General features: G+C 40.3%; 1 protein-coding gene across 7 annotated transcripts in view; it reads left to right on the top strand.

Annotated features, from left to right (window-relative positions):
• LOC148415525 (muscleblind-like protein 1) overlaps positions 1 to 15,431 on the top strand; it is a 74,502-nt gene that overhangs the window by 54,473 nt on the left and 4,598 nt on the right. For 5 of the 7 annotated variants that reach the window (XR_015867269.1, XM_088428100.1, XM_088428097.1 and 2 more), the window contains 4 exons: positions 468 to 638; positions 6,126 to 6,332; positions 12,664 to 12,903; positions 14,308 to 14,458. Coding sequence is in view for 6 of the 7 variants with exons in the window: in XM_088428100.1 (XP_088284226.1) it covers positions 468 to 638; positions 6,126 to 6,332; positions 12,664 to 12,903; positions 14,308 to 14,458 (769 nt within the window). In the remaining variant the exon portion in view is untranslated. Of the gene's footprint in view, positions 1 to 467; positions 639 to 6,125; positions 6,333 to 12,663; positions 12,904 to 13,752; positions 13,807 to 14,307; positions 14,459 to 15,431 lie in introns of all 7 variants that reach the window. The other 2 variants (XM_088428102.1, XM_088428101.1) reach the window with 2 other exon arrangements.

The raw sequence follows: 15,431 nt of genomic DNA, 5'->3' as shown, positions 1-15,431 counted from the left end.
AAATGGGGAAAAAAAACAAACACAGTGAAAATTGTGGAATTTCATTTATAACCATAACAATATTGCAGGTTTACCTCACAAAGTTCTTGATCGTTTTCCTAATTTTATGTTGAACCAAACACAAGACTAAATGCATCTTTTGTTTTTGTTCAACTGAAAAAACATTTCTGAATTGTTCAACCTTGGCAGAATTTTCCTGCAGATTCAAGTGAATTGCGTTACAGTCTGTCAGCCAGGTAGGCAACTCTGCGTTATCTGCTTTCGGAGCTACTTTGTCATTTTGAGAGCTTAAAGAGATTAGAGAAAAAACCCCAAGTACAGAGCTTAGGTCGCAAAGAGGTTTGGAAAAAAAAAAAGAGGAGTATTTTGAAAACAGACCAAGTAGTCCCATGATGTCAGCTCAATCCCATGATATGATTTTTTTTTCCTTTTTTTTTTTAAACGTCTCATGACTTTTTTCCCGACAGGGCCGCTGTTCCCGGGAAAATTGCAAGTACCTTCACCCCCCGCCCCACCTGAAGACCCAACTGGAGATCAACGGGAGGAACAACCTCATCCAGCAGAAGAACATGGCCATGCTGGCCCAGCAGATGCAGATTGCAAACGCCATGATGCCTGGCACCCAGCTGCAGCCTGTTGTGAGTCATTGGAGGACTAAAAGTCTTGTGAAACGCGTTTGCCACAAATTCATAAGGCGTGCTCGCAGACGTTTGGTGGAACACAGATTGTGAGTCACGACTGCAAAATCTTGTCCCACAATAGCTGTTACAGCGCCATCATTTCTTGGTGAGGCCTTCCAACTTTTTGAGACGGAATGTCCTCATTTAGCAAGGAACGCTTGCCCTTTGGATATTTGGCCAGCGACGGCTTTAACCCACCGTGGACACGCCCGTGAATCGATCCCATCACGCACGCGCACATATCCAAATTTACTTTGTCACTTCAAGGGGATGAAAAGTCAAAGAGACTGCCGGAACTTCTACCCCATCCGCACTCTTCAAATTTAAGAACGCATGCTGATGATGTTTTGTGCATACCTGCTCTCTGGAGCAGAAGTTCTCAAAAGGAGAACCCCTGAGGGGGACCTGAATGCACTTCAGGGGACACACGAGATTTGAACTGGTGTTTTTGCATCAGAAAATATAAGTTTCATTTTTAAAGCCGTGACACAAACAGTACATTTTTCTTTTCGAATTAACAGCAAATGAATTGGAACTTGAGGCAACACATTACTGAATTGGTTATAAAATGTATGCCTTGATTTTGTTGAGTTGCATTTTTATTAGTGACACATTTCCCAGCATATATTATACAATATATCTTCTGAATTTGCTGAATAAAACAGTTATAGCTATTTCAAAAACTATTCAAGCTGTTATGCCGTGACATACTGACTGGAATCATTTCAAAATAAAGGTCTATCACGGCATCCCTGTCCATAATTTGTTAAACTAAGGTTTATTTTATATGTGGGAGATATTGCTGCGTCTTACAGACGGTAACAGAGAAAATACCAGAATTTGACCCCAAAATTAAGGGTGCATCGTATACACAGGTGCCACTTACCGTATACCGCACTATAAGGCGCACCGGTATATAAGCCACAGCAGCAAAATATGAGCAAAAAAAAAAAACAACAATTTTTGTCACGGATAAGCCGCACTGGACTATAAGCCGCAGGTAATAACATCAGATCTTTACGCAAAAAGATGGAATATGAAGTTTATAACTCTTTTTAGTTATTAATTTTCTTTGTAATTGTCTGCCAACAGCAACATCCTCTCTTAACAGACTGAACATGTCTGCATGTTTAGTTCCAACATATTTATAGAAAACGGATGGATGAATATCTCTTAGTTAAATAGCAAAATCGAAATCAATACTTCACGAGCATCTTTTTTTGTCTCCCTGTGTGTGATAGTTTATTTTAGTGAACATAATATCTACATAATTCATAGACAATCATATATACATAAATAAATTCACATATAATGTGTACTGTATATAAATTTACACGTCACAAATTTACCCCAAATTTTGTACATTCTCTTATTAAATTTAGATTTTTTTTTTTTTTAATAATATACACGCACATTTGCTTGCTAGTGGCTAGCAAAACAAAAAAAAAGAAAAAAAAAAAAGCTCAGATAAACCGCACTGGACTATAAGCCGCAGGGCTCAAAACATGAGAAAAAAGTTGCGGCTTATAGTCCGAATAATACGGTATATTCTGTGAATTACGGTAATTTACAGATATGAACAGATTTTAGAGTGTCGCCAAACTCTTGGTGCGTCCTACTCATGGTAACATAGAAAATACCAGAATTTGACCCTAAAATTAAGGGTGCACCCTCTACAGTACACACAGTCGCATCTTATACTCGTGGAATTACAGTAATCGTAAAATGTGTCCAAGTGTAAAGCTCGAACCGTTTCAAAGCCGCGCGCGCACACAAACACACGTCGGCTTATCGCCGGCACGGATTGGAAAGCCCCTTCGGAGAGGAACGGAGCAAACCATGAAAGGCTTTAAAGAGGCGATAGATCTCCGCGGGGACGCCCAACCTTCCTTTTCTGTTGGTGTCACGGCGAGAGAAAAGGGGGGGACGGCGGAGACGGAGGAGGACGGAACAGAAAGCCGGGCGACCGGAGATAAACGGCCGGAGGGAGAAAGAAGACAGGCGGGGTCAAGCGCGGGCGACGGCATGACAGAGCGAGACGAGTCGAGCAAATACACCTCTGTTGCGACAACAACCTTCTTTCCGGGAATCGTCGGCTCGGGACTCGCTCGGCCGGGCTTTCGACGCTTCCCCCGCATCCAATGGGATCCGTCTGCGTGTGGCGCGCAAAATAATTAGCGATAAATGACGTTGTATAGTTTAGCAAAGCGCATATGGACATACAGGGACAGGCAAGCTATAAAATGAACATATTGTAAAGCAATTAGTTCTCTCCGCCGCAGCTTTGGCTAATTAAAATCCGGGTTATGATTCAAGACTCCGATTTCAGGTGCTTATTATCGTGATCGCGTTCCCGCCCGTGCAATAAAATAAATTCTTATTTTGCCCGCCGCAGTCATTCGCTCTCTCACCCCTTTAACAATTTCCGCAAATATTCATTCAGTCACAAATTCGCTCTTCTCGTTACTCACCGTGGCTGCAACTAACGATTGGTTGAATAATCGAAAACTCATGTTATTTTTTTTTTATTTACAATTGATTATGTAGAATCGAAGAAAAAAACGTATTGACATAGACAGCTATGAACTTCAAACATCTACTTTTGCTTGCCCTCCTTGAAATGTTCGAACTGCAGCCATATTTGAGGTTTTATGGAAATTCCTTTGATTTTTTTTTATGATATCTTCAAAGAATCAATGTGGGGAAAAAAACACTAGGGAGCTGAAATTTCCAGCAGATGATTAAAACATGTAAAATTTGAAATTGCAGTGATTCTGACATTTCTATGTGATTGCAGCTGGACGTGCGAGATTTTGTATGCATAAATAATCATTGTCAAAATTTTGGACCGTATAAAACTATTACAATTACAATTTTTGAGAGGCATTTTAATAGGATTCATTACATTGATTTTGCTGCGATTTTTGCAAGATTTCATTGAGCGGCCTTCAAAATACGTCAGCAAACAGAAAATTATTTATTAACTTGTGTTTCACTAAGTCTTAGAGCATAGGTGTCGAACTCCAGTCCTGGAGGGCCGGCATCCTGCATGTTTTCCGGTTTTCTTTCCCCGACACACCTGATTCAAATAATTAGCTCATTAGCAGGCTCTGCAAGAGCTTTAAAATGATCCCAATCATTTGAATCAGGTGTTTTTGAGGGAAAAGATTTGAAAACATGTAGGATACCGGCCCTCGAGGACTGGAATTCGACACCTGTGTCTTAGAGGGTCACCGCGTCACAGACGACAGATGCCACTGAACAATTTGAGTGGTTGAAGGAAAAAAAAATAAATCATAAATATGTCGTTATTACGCTTTTAAAATAATTGACACAATTAGGAAAAGAAATGCAATGATATAATTTGCAAAGTGTGTGCATATAGGTTAATATTTCAACAATGGTAATCGTTAATTATAGATAAATCGGAACATATTTACTGTAAAGAGGCTGAATTGTGAAAATTTGGACAATTTTTGGTCTCAAAAACGATCAATTAGTTGTCAATCATTTGAGTAATCGTTGCACCGCTAATAATCAACCATACCGTATATTTGCTCAAATTTTATATTTATCTCCTTGGTTTTTTATTCCTGGGCAACACTTATTTACATTCTACTTATCTCATTTCTATTTATTCACCGTTTCAATCTTCACTCGACTCGCTGGATGATTTATTAACCCTCATTTACTCAGACGGCCGCGCCGTCACTCGTTCACCGACTCACTCGCTCACCCTGAGCGGCTTCCCATCGTAATCGCATTCAAAGAAATCGTCCGTCGAGCGACCGCGTCAAATCGATCGTTATGATTTGTTTAATTGGCCGTGCGATTCGACATCAAACCCTTTTGATATTTCATCATTAGTAAGTAAAAAAAAAAAATACGATAGCTTCACTTTGATGAGCCCCTCAAAGTCAAAGAGTATCTATCATCTATGAGAGCATTTTCTACATTCTAGCCAAACGATATTCCAGAAATGGCCGCGATACGCTTTGAAAAATATTTAGCGCATGACATCATCGCACTGGCGAAGCCACATGACTGAGATTCATTTCAATGACATCATGTCTGCTTCAGCCAAACCTTGCTTGCTATCGGCGCACCTTGAAAGGCGCAAATCCACTTTTTCAAGTGTACCTCGAGATAAGATTTCATTCCCCAGATGCTCCTGAAGGCATCGCTGGAAATACTACAGATTTCCTGCCGTTTTTCTTGATTTAATGAGTTTTTTTTTTTTTTTTGGAGCTGCGCGGACCCTGGCTGCCGTTGATGCTCTATTACTCATTGTGTCCTGTTGGCGGGATCTCAAGGGACAGCTCTTAGACGGGGTCCAGGTCAAGAACGGGAAAAAAAATGGCTGCCTCGTAGAGAATAACAAATCGTTTATCTCTTTCATATTTCAGTAGATTTGCTGCCGGTTTTCACTTCGCCGTCATCCCGTTGATTAAAAACCAACGAAAAAGGAATAAAGGGAAAAAAGGTATTTTGATTTTTAGTTATAACTAGACGGGGGACGATATCAGATTCTGACGGTATGATAACCTTGACAAAAGTATAACGATATTGCCGTATCACCGTATTGAAATGACAGCTCCTAATCGTATAATTTTAAAACCTTTTGGGGTAAATTAAAATTTTTTTCTTGCTACATTTTCCTAAAGTTTTATTTTTCAACAAAATTTTTAATGGAGCATTTGTTATAATAACAAATATTGACCATGCTAAATTATCAAAAATATGTGAATAAAATCAAAACAAACCTTCAGCAAGCATTGAATTTGAACTGTATAAAATAAAAATATTTTAAAGCACTTTAAACACTTTTAAAATCAGTTACTGTAGTTATTGTAGTTGGGTATTAAAGTAATTTAGTCAATTAAGTAATCAATGACCTTAAGTAAGTAATTACTTAAAGTATTGAAAGCAGAAGTAAAGTGTCTTTGGGTTTAAATTAATTTCACAAAGTATTTGATTATTTAGTACTCAATTACTTAAAGGAGGTAATTATGTACAAAAGTAATTCATTATTTTAAGTAATTAAGCACTTACAGAATCAGTTGCTGTAGGTAATTAAGTATTCAAGTATTCTATGAGATAAGGCAATTATTAAGTAAGTATTAAGTAAGTATTAAGTAAGTATTAAGTAAGCAATAATTAAGTAAGGTAATTACTTTGTGTAATTAGTTACCTAAAGTATTTAAAGTATAGGTAAAGTGTATTTGGCATTAAAATAGTTAATTTCAAACAGTTAGTTGATTACTTTAGTATTTAATCACCTAAAGTCAAGAAATACTTTTGTATGTAATTACTCAGGGTAATAATTACTTTAGCTAATAATTACCTCTATTGGTGCTGGCCATTTATAGACATAAATTGCCAACTATATAAATGTGAATGTGCTTAAAAAAAAAAAAAAACAATGCAAAAATCTGTCTTTTTCAGCCCATGTTTTCAGTCACGCCCGGCCTGGCGACCAACGGCAACGGCGGCGCGGCCGCGGCGTTCAACCCTTACCTTGGCCCCGTGTCGCCCGGCCTGATGCCCGCCGAGATCTTGCCGAGCGCCCCGGTACTGCTCACCAGCAACCCCAGCGTCCCCGTCCCGGTGGCCACCGCCGCGCAGAAACTGATGAGGACGGACAGATTGGAGGTGAGACGCGCACGTGCGGGAAATTAGTCACGGGGCGATCTCAAACGAACTGAGTCTTTCGAACGCATCATCACTGTGAACGATGGGACTTCGGAATCGTTCATCCCCCCTGCGGAGCTAACATATTAGCACCATAAAGTTGTGTGTGTGTGTGTGTGTGTGTGTGTGTGTGTGTGTGTGTGTTTTATTTAAATTGGAGCAAGCAAAAAAAAAAAAATGCCACATAGGGGCTGAGTGGAAGAAAAAAAGGGAGCGAGGGGCAAAGGTGGAGCGGAGGAACTGTTGAAGATGTCGTATGGACACGAGTGGTTCTTTGAGTAGCTTTTTTCAAAACATTTCAGATGCAGTGTGTTTTTCTTTTGTTGAATTCAAAAGGATACAATTTTAGGAATACTTTTATGTTTTTATAGACAGATAATTATCGTCGGCTTGGCGAGTTGGGGGGGGCGATAATTTGTCTCGTTCCCGGGGGGAGGGGGGGGGGGGGGACTGTTTTAGAGGAAAGAAAATTAAATGTCCTATCAGTTTAACACTTAAAAACTATGACATGAATTGTGATGTATCACTAATCAAAATCAAAAATGTAAGTTTTCTTTATTTGTCCAATTCTTTGATCTTTACATCAAAGCTATTTCCCAAAGGGAAAGCATTGAAAAAAAGACACTAGGGAGCTGAAATTTCACCCAGATGGTGACAACCTTTCAAATTTCAACATGACACGACCACATAGTTGTCACACTACCATCCCTTGGCTAAAATACTGCGAGAATAGTGTGGTAGAAACCCCAAAAACGGTCAAAATACTGCTCAAGGATGAAAATTAACTAAAAAAAAAAGAACCACTATTTTGAAGGGCCCCTTCCGTGATCGATTCATGAATGAACGGTTCCCCCACCCCACCCTTTAAAGAGCCAAAAGTTTGATCGCTATGTACAACGGCGTATTAGAATCATTTTTAAATCGCGTTTAAAATCAAACTCTAGTAAACACAGCAGCCGCCGAAACATTAGTCCACAGCGCGGCAGAGCGATTAGCATTTGAAATATGCCATGTGTCTGAATATTAAAGACACTTCCCTCAAACGGCGTCCGCGCGTGGACTTTAATTATGTATCCAGTACACAGTTTGTGTACTCGACACTATAAGCATTACCATAATATGGTCATTACCCAGACTTAAGCCAAGAGGAAGTGACATTAATAAGAGAAGCCCCGCGCACACATTAGCCCGGTCCGAGTTTCCCGGAATCGCGACGGAACTTGTAAAGAATCGTTCCTTTTTCCATGAAAGCAATCAGTCACACGATGAGCGCCGCTCGTCTGGCCGCGCGCGGCTAATCATTAATTGGGCCCGAGCTCCATCTCATCCATTATGCGGCCCCGCCCGGGAAACAACGGCGGCGGAATAACGAGCTGATCGTTAGCTCGCAGGCGGGTGGGTGCTGGGCGACCGAGCTGGGATGCCTGCATTTAACATGTAACAGTGGGCGGTCAGGTAATTGATGGCGGCGGGGGGGGGGGGGGGGGGGAGTGGCCGGGCGGGGGGGGATTGGATCAGTGACAGGACAAAATAGATGGCGGGGGCAGACAGGGCGGAGCTAAGAGAGAAATCGATTTGGAGACCTGTTGCCGTCATGATGGGGGGGGGGGGGGGGGGGGGGCGCTATCAGATGCAGAAGACAGAGCAGGCATTAGCTTTCATCGGCGAGTCGAGTGTCACGCCGGAGATGAGACGAGAACGAGCTGGAAGCCCGCGGCGTTTTCCGCACGATTATCAATCCAAACGTGTACTTGGGCTATTGTTAGCATTTTCATTCAAACGCAGAAAAAAATATGACAAAACGTACGAAGCCCCGACCGCGGCATGACAACATTTTTAACCAAAATATTTCACAACGGAAACACGAAATTTCATTGGTATGTATCTTAGTATCGCACATTTTTATAATTCTATTTTTGCAAACACGCCCGAGGAAAGATCATATTTCTCACAGCCACCCCACTAGCGCCGAAGACTATAAATGAGGTCAATATCTTTTTAACATGATCAAAAGGAAAAACAAATATTTAAATAAACTTCCAGCAAATGTCTTCTTTTTACAGGGATTAATGCAGGTTACAGTTAATTCTGAATCTGAAAAAAAAAATCTTAAAGTGCATCAAAGTGCCTGAAATGAAAACAATTATAATAATGACGCCAATCCTTATTCAAACAAGAAACATTTTTTACCAACTGAAACGTTTGTTGATGAAAAAAAAAAGAATGAATATTTTGATGTGGAATATTTACAGCAGAATTTTCAATATTTTAACCCGAAGAAAAAGATGAATGAAACATGAATGAAACATTTTTTATAAGTAATAGCATCCCCAATATTCAGTGTTTATTGTTGGTTTGCAACAGCTTATTAAAGCCTCTCTAATGGAAAGCAGTTATATATTTTCATGCTTTTTTTATTAATTAATAACATAATAAAAACAACTTAGTTACTGTAAAATCTAAGGAGATAATGGCACAAAATACAAATCAAACATTACAACTTTTATTCTTATTTTTATTTTACTGCATTTGCTCCTGTGTCCCAGCCTATTCATTTGCGTCCACTATAGTGGACATTGGTTTTCAGTCTTTATCTTTTGGGTTATTCAAGCGACTCAAGTACCAGTAAGTCCTGGTGTGCTCAATCGAGGACATCCTGACCTTTCTGATGATGTCTCATGTTTGGTATCTTGCCGAGACAAAATGACAAAATGAAACCCTAACAAAATGATTTTGGACACAAATGAGTAGATCGGGTCTGAGGAAGATATTTCGTTTTATTTCTACGTCAAGCTCATTCCGCACAAATGCTTTTCGGTAATGACTTTTTGTCGTGCCTTGTATTTGGTTTAAATGACCTTCCGGTTACATGGCGGGAGTGAGATTTCATTTTATTGCGCGCAAATCCATCAGGAACTCACTTTGCTAAAAATGTCCTAGCGGCCAGACGTATTTGACTTGCCGCCGCGCCATTCCAAATAAACGGGAGCTGCGATTCCGCGGAGTTATCATGCGTAGTAGTCGACGGATACGTTCCACCCCATTTCGCTCGGTGGCGAAGAATCGACGAGGATCTCTGTCCAAATATTTTCTTGAACTCTCCTTTGTTATTCCGTCCGTCATTTGCTTAAACGCGGGCAAAAAAAAAAAAAACAACAAAAAAAAAAAAAAGAAAGGCACGTGTTGCTTTTTACCTGCGAGCGACGGTTGCCATGGCGATGCAAATATGATTAACGGGCCCTTCATTTGCTTCCCCACCTAAGCACTCTGGGCGGGTTACAGCTCACTCTAATGCATGATTAAGCGCCGTTAAGGGAGACACGCCGGTCCACGCCGGCTGCAGGGAACATCAAATTGCTCCGATTTGGCCTCGCTCTTTTTTTCTTTCGTTTTTTTACAAACCGAGCAAACGGTATCTCTCTTCCTCTCTCTCTCTCTCGCTCGTTCGAGCACTCTTGTCTCCTTGATCCCGATCCGGCTGTCCTTTACTCCAAATTCATCATCCACTCCCACGTTTCCCCTCCCTCCCTCCCTCCCTCCCTCCCTCCCTCCATGGCCGACATCTGCCTGACAACAAGGCGGCCTCCTTTTTCTCAATAAGGCCAGTTGTGGCGCCACAAGAGGGTGGCCAGGGCCGCCCGTGTGAATTTGCCGGTTAACCCACTAGCTGCTCAATTTCGGTACTTTTTCCTAGTTACGTATTTTTTATGATTATAAGACGCAGCGACAAAACTTTAATTGAACGTGAGTTTTTTTGGTCAAGTGTTGTCCACAGCAGATGCTAAGCTGCAGGTTGAAACATCAGATATTTATGCAGAAGGATGCCACATGGAGATTTGTTTTTATTTACTTTTGATTCATGTACAAGAATTGTACCGTAAATTCCGGACTATAAGCATGGTTGGCATCAACATATTTATCGAAAACGGATGGATGGATATTTTCAACGTAAAAAAAGCTCATCAAACTCAAAATCATTACATCGATAACGTCTTCCTCTGTCTCCCGTTGTTTAATTATTTTAGTCAACATATCAACAAATTGCACTTGATTCATATATCATACATACATTATGCATATTAAATTTCCATGTCTCAAATGTTTATTCAAGATTGAAGAGATTTATTGTCATATGTATGGTTGGATCCTAAAGTGAAATGGAGTATTCTGTTCACTTCCTCAAGCAGCATACATTCCATAATTGAACAGTAAATAAATAGCAATAAACAACAAACAGAGACAGTGATGTGAATAATGCCGTGCAAAAAAAAAAAAAAAAAAAAATATATATATATATATATATATATATATATATATATATATATATATATATATAAACAAGATCTTATTCAATTTATACATATTTTTTGTATTTTTGAAAACTTTTTTAGAGCAGTCATTGATTCAGTTCTCATTTATATTTGTTCCATAAATTGACATAAATTGACAAATTACCTGTAGATTGCCCCCTAGTGGCTAGTAAAAAAAAATGCAGATGAACCGCACTGGACTATAAGCCGCAGGGCTCAAATCACGAGAAAAAAGTTGTGACTTAAAGTGTGAAGGTCTTTTTGACAGCGATCTTTCATTTTAGCTTTTACTTCTTGCCATCCAAAGATTTTAGGTGCTCTCAAAAATATCTAGAGGCGCCACCGGTCCACGGTGGTGCGGGGAGAGGATGAATGTGTGTTATGTATGTAAATTTAGAGAGCTTGGTAGGGGCCTTAGCCCAACTTCTCGCTCTCATAGGTGTTTGCGGATGATTAGCCGTCATGGCGACAGACAGTTTGCCCGCAAATCGCTTCACGCGTGCAGACAGCGGGGCCGATAAACAGAGAAGGGGGGTGAAACAGATAGACATACACACATAGACTGTTATGATATTAAATCTGTTTTAGTGCGACTGAGACTCAGCAGAAGCAGACTGAGCTCAAACAGGGACGTTAAGTTACTGCGCGCCTCTTAAAAGTGTCAAAATGTAATTCTAAAGGAAAAAAAGCAACATCTCATTTTATACGTGCGCTAACTTTGTGTGTATGCGTTGGTAAATACGTCAAATACGTCAGGCCAATTCTGCTTCAGCTCTCGTATTTCCCATGGGCCTCGCTTTCCGCGTGCGTTTGCTGCCCCCTATCGTCGATGCGCGGAACTGCAAGGCGGTGCGTTTGAATAACGCTTGATTGATGAGCCCGTAAAAACGTTCCGTTCTGCCTATCAATCGAGAGTAATGCCCCCAGCCGTCAATTAGATTGATTGTCTCTGTAAGCCCGAAGTGATCATCGGCTTGTGAACAGGCGAAGCGGATTAATTAATTTGTCAAAGGCTGAAGGAAATGAAGCTGTGGATTACTGACGGCTCGCCTCTTAGCCTTTTTAGTGTGTTTCTTAATGTTTTTTTTTCTCAAAATAACCTTTGCTAGGCTCTGTCAACGTGGAAATGGGGTTAGCTTTGGAACTCATCTGTTGCCCACCCAGGGTTCAAATATATACAGTGTATACCAGTGGTGTAGTGTTTTTTTTTAAGTGGGTGTACGCGATTCTGGGATGTTCTACATATACATTCAGAACATCAATTATAGGCTATAACACCTGTTGAACTAATGTTAAATTTGATGTTTTACCACTCCAAAATAATCACAGGCCAACATTATTAAGCATGACTCGAACCGAAATAAAAATTGAACGTGGCGTCGGGAGAAGTGGGTGGACGGCGTACCCCCGCGTACCACGCCCACTACACCCCTGGTATATACACTAATGTAATCACTTACTTTGGGTAATTTGGAAGCAAGGAAGGCTGGATGGATGGACTTTAGTACTTGATTACCTAAAGTAATCAATTATTTTAGTACTATTTCCCAAGGTACAGTCATTGATTATCCTAATGCAAATAGTCATCGGTTGCTTTAGTACCTAAAATTATTGATTACTTTACTTGTGTAACCTTTTATTGATTTTATTGCCTACTTTATGATTTGCTCGATTATGGAATGGCGTCAGCTCGGGAAAGTGAACAGAACGAGGATTTCATTGTGTAGTATTCCTATGCTTATGACGATACAATGTTCGAATCTTGAAAACACAGGTGTCAAAGCCAAGGCCCGGGGCCCAGATCCGGCCCGCCACATCATTTTATGTGGTCTGCGAAATGCTGATTTCAAACACACTCAATGGCTCCACAGTTCCATTTACTGACCCTGTGGAAAATCTCAGGCAATTCTGGACCTTCATCTTGAGAAAATCAACGCCTGTATCTAATGTTCTAGAAAGTAAATCGAACGTTTGTGTCCCAGGTGTGTCGGGAGTACCAGAGGGGCAATTGCACCCGCGGCGAGAACGACTGCCGCTTCGCGCACCCGTCCGACAGCACCATGATCGACACCAACGACAACACGGTGACCGTGTGCATGGACTACATCAAGGGCCGATGCTCTCGGGAGAAGTGCAAGTACTTCCACCCGCCCGCTCACCTCCAGGCCAAAATCAAAGCGGCCCAGCATCAAGTCAACCAGGCGGCCGCCGCTGCAGCCATGGTAGGCGCTCGGGACTTTTAGCATTTGCTTTATCGCTCGATGAGATTTTAGCAGGACTCCATTACAGTCTTGATGAGTATCACGTTTTGTACCGTGACATTTAATCCGGTAATTAACACAGTTTAGTGGTCTGAGTGTGCACACGCAAACTGACCTTTCACACTCCTAAAGTTCACGTAAACAGAAGTCAAGCATGCTCAACTCATTTAGCCTTATTAAAATAAAGAAATATATTTATTTTCTTGGGAATTTTCGTGTGTCCAAAATCATAAGCAAAATTTCAGGTGGCCCTAAAAATGGCAAATTTGTTTAACCATTGTTATTGCATCGTGAGCCATTTGTAACATCAGATCTTTTTGCAGAAATAATATAATTTGTAAAAAGTACACCCAAACATGTGGACTGCCTGACAATACTTTTGTTAAAGTATTTGAAATACACAAAAAAATACACACATATACACACACATATTATATATATATATATATATATATATATATATATATATATATATATATATATATATATATATATATATATATATATATATATATATATATATATATGCAACGCTATTTAAAAAATTAACACATAAAAAAAGAATATTCATGTTTAGAATGCCTATTTTTACTCATACTTGATGTAACAATGTTCCGCATGTTCTTGTGGTAATGAACTGCAATGATTCTTTTTTGTTGTTGTTTTGTTTGTTTTTTGTTTTTCCCGCACCGACCCACAATGCACCGCTGCCCGCCTCCCCATGATGCACCCGCCGCTTGCTGGTTTATGTTAATGCGCTTGAACCCCATTGGCCCATTGCCATCATGCGCTCGCTGCCTGCTATTTAAGACTCGGTCGGCTGTCAAATCACCGAAGCGGCCCCTCGACGCGGCTTTGGACCTGGTACCTATCACCTTTCGTCTTTTGCCCTAGCATGTCGCTGTCATCTGCTAGACGTTTACCTGACTGGGGCTGATGAACTGACTATTATAGGATGTCGTAAACAAAAGAATGACTCATTCTCAGTCAGGCGTTTCCTATTAAAATCTACTCATTCAACTGCCGTCAAAATGGATCTTTGACGTCCATTGCCGTCAACGGTAGTGAATGAGTTAAGTACATAGATTTAAAGGTCAGTTCATCATCTTTTGAGTCTATAATGCATGTGTAATGTATTGTTGTGTGTCTTGCATAGTATAGTCAAGATTTCTTGTCATTTTAGTCCTGTAATTAGTATCCCGCAGATTCAGTGCAGCTTGTGCAAAATTGCTATCTTTATATTCGTTCTGAGGTCCATAATCTCACTGAAAGTGCTGGAGGTTGACTCCATCCTCTAACTATTCTTTCTCCCTCTTCACCCCGCATTTTTGGTCCATAATGGCCGCTCTTGTTCCCCCTCATCAGGGGCTCCCTCCCGTCCTGCCCCCTTTACCAAAGAGACCCGCACTTGAAAAAGCCAACGGTGCCGCCAGCATGTTCAACGCCGGTGTATTCCAGTACCAACAGGCCCTGGCCAACATGCAGTTCCAGCAGCAGGCTGCCTTCATCCCGTCGGGTGAGTCCTGACGCACAAGCGCCGCTCTGTGCATGCTCGCTGGCTGCCGAGACGTGACGAACGCCACTTTTCCACTAAACTCATCGAAACTAATCGAACAAACTAATCGAAACATTACTGTTAGGTGGAGGACTGCAATGTCTACTGTATAATATAACATAATGTAATATAATGTAATATAATGTAATATAATATAATATAATATAATATAATATAATATAATATAATATGTTCAAAATATAATTATAAAAAATATACGGCCAAGATACGGTATGGTATAATATACGGTGCGAGTCAATGGAATGAAAACATCCATCGCCGATTGACAAAAGCATTTTAAAAATGACAGGCGGAAGACCTACGAAACAGTAGATTTCATCCGTCATTTTAACCCGTTGCTGTAATCGTCATCACCTGTGTCATCTGTCATTGTTGGTTAATGGTTTGTCACCTTCACCCAGTTAAATCTTCCGTATTTCACAGAAATGTACAACTTGCCATCTACTTGGAAGACTACATTCCACAATCGAGCAAATAATAAAGTAGGCAATAAAACAAAAACAAAAACAAAAAATAAGAGCAAGGTGGCCAGCGGTGAAAGAGTCATGGTTTCAAGAACTCATCTGCACACTGCGCACAATCTTGCGCAACACACTCATTATATATGTTTATGATTAAGTAATAAGAGACTTTTGTGTTGTTTTGCCTTTTACATATGATTTGAATGAATAAATCGCTGGCACATAGTTGAGCAAAGCATTAAGAGATGTCTTTTCAATCATGTAACAAATGTGCACATCGCAGTGGCAATTTCACGCTGATTTGCTCTTGGATAGGACACGTAAGATAGAAGTTTTTTAATACCTCTTCTCCAAAAAAACAGAAATATATTTTTTTTATTGCTTTTTTTCTCTCGCAACTTTATATAACAGTCACAGAAGTCGATCGCTGCGTGTGATGATCTTTGTTGCGA

This window comes from Hippichthys cyanospilos, chromosome 11 (assembly GCF_059441005.1).
Source record: "Hippichthys cyanospilos isolate Australia breed blue-spotted pipefish chromosome 11, RoL_Hcya_1.0, whole genome shotgun sequence".
Classification (NCBI taxonomy): domain Eukaryota; kingdom Metazoa; phylum Chordata; class Actinopteri; order Syngnathiformes; family Syngnathidae; genus Hippichthys; species Hippichthys cyanospilos.
This window is presented reverse-complemented; position numbering and strand designations above follow the sequence as displayed.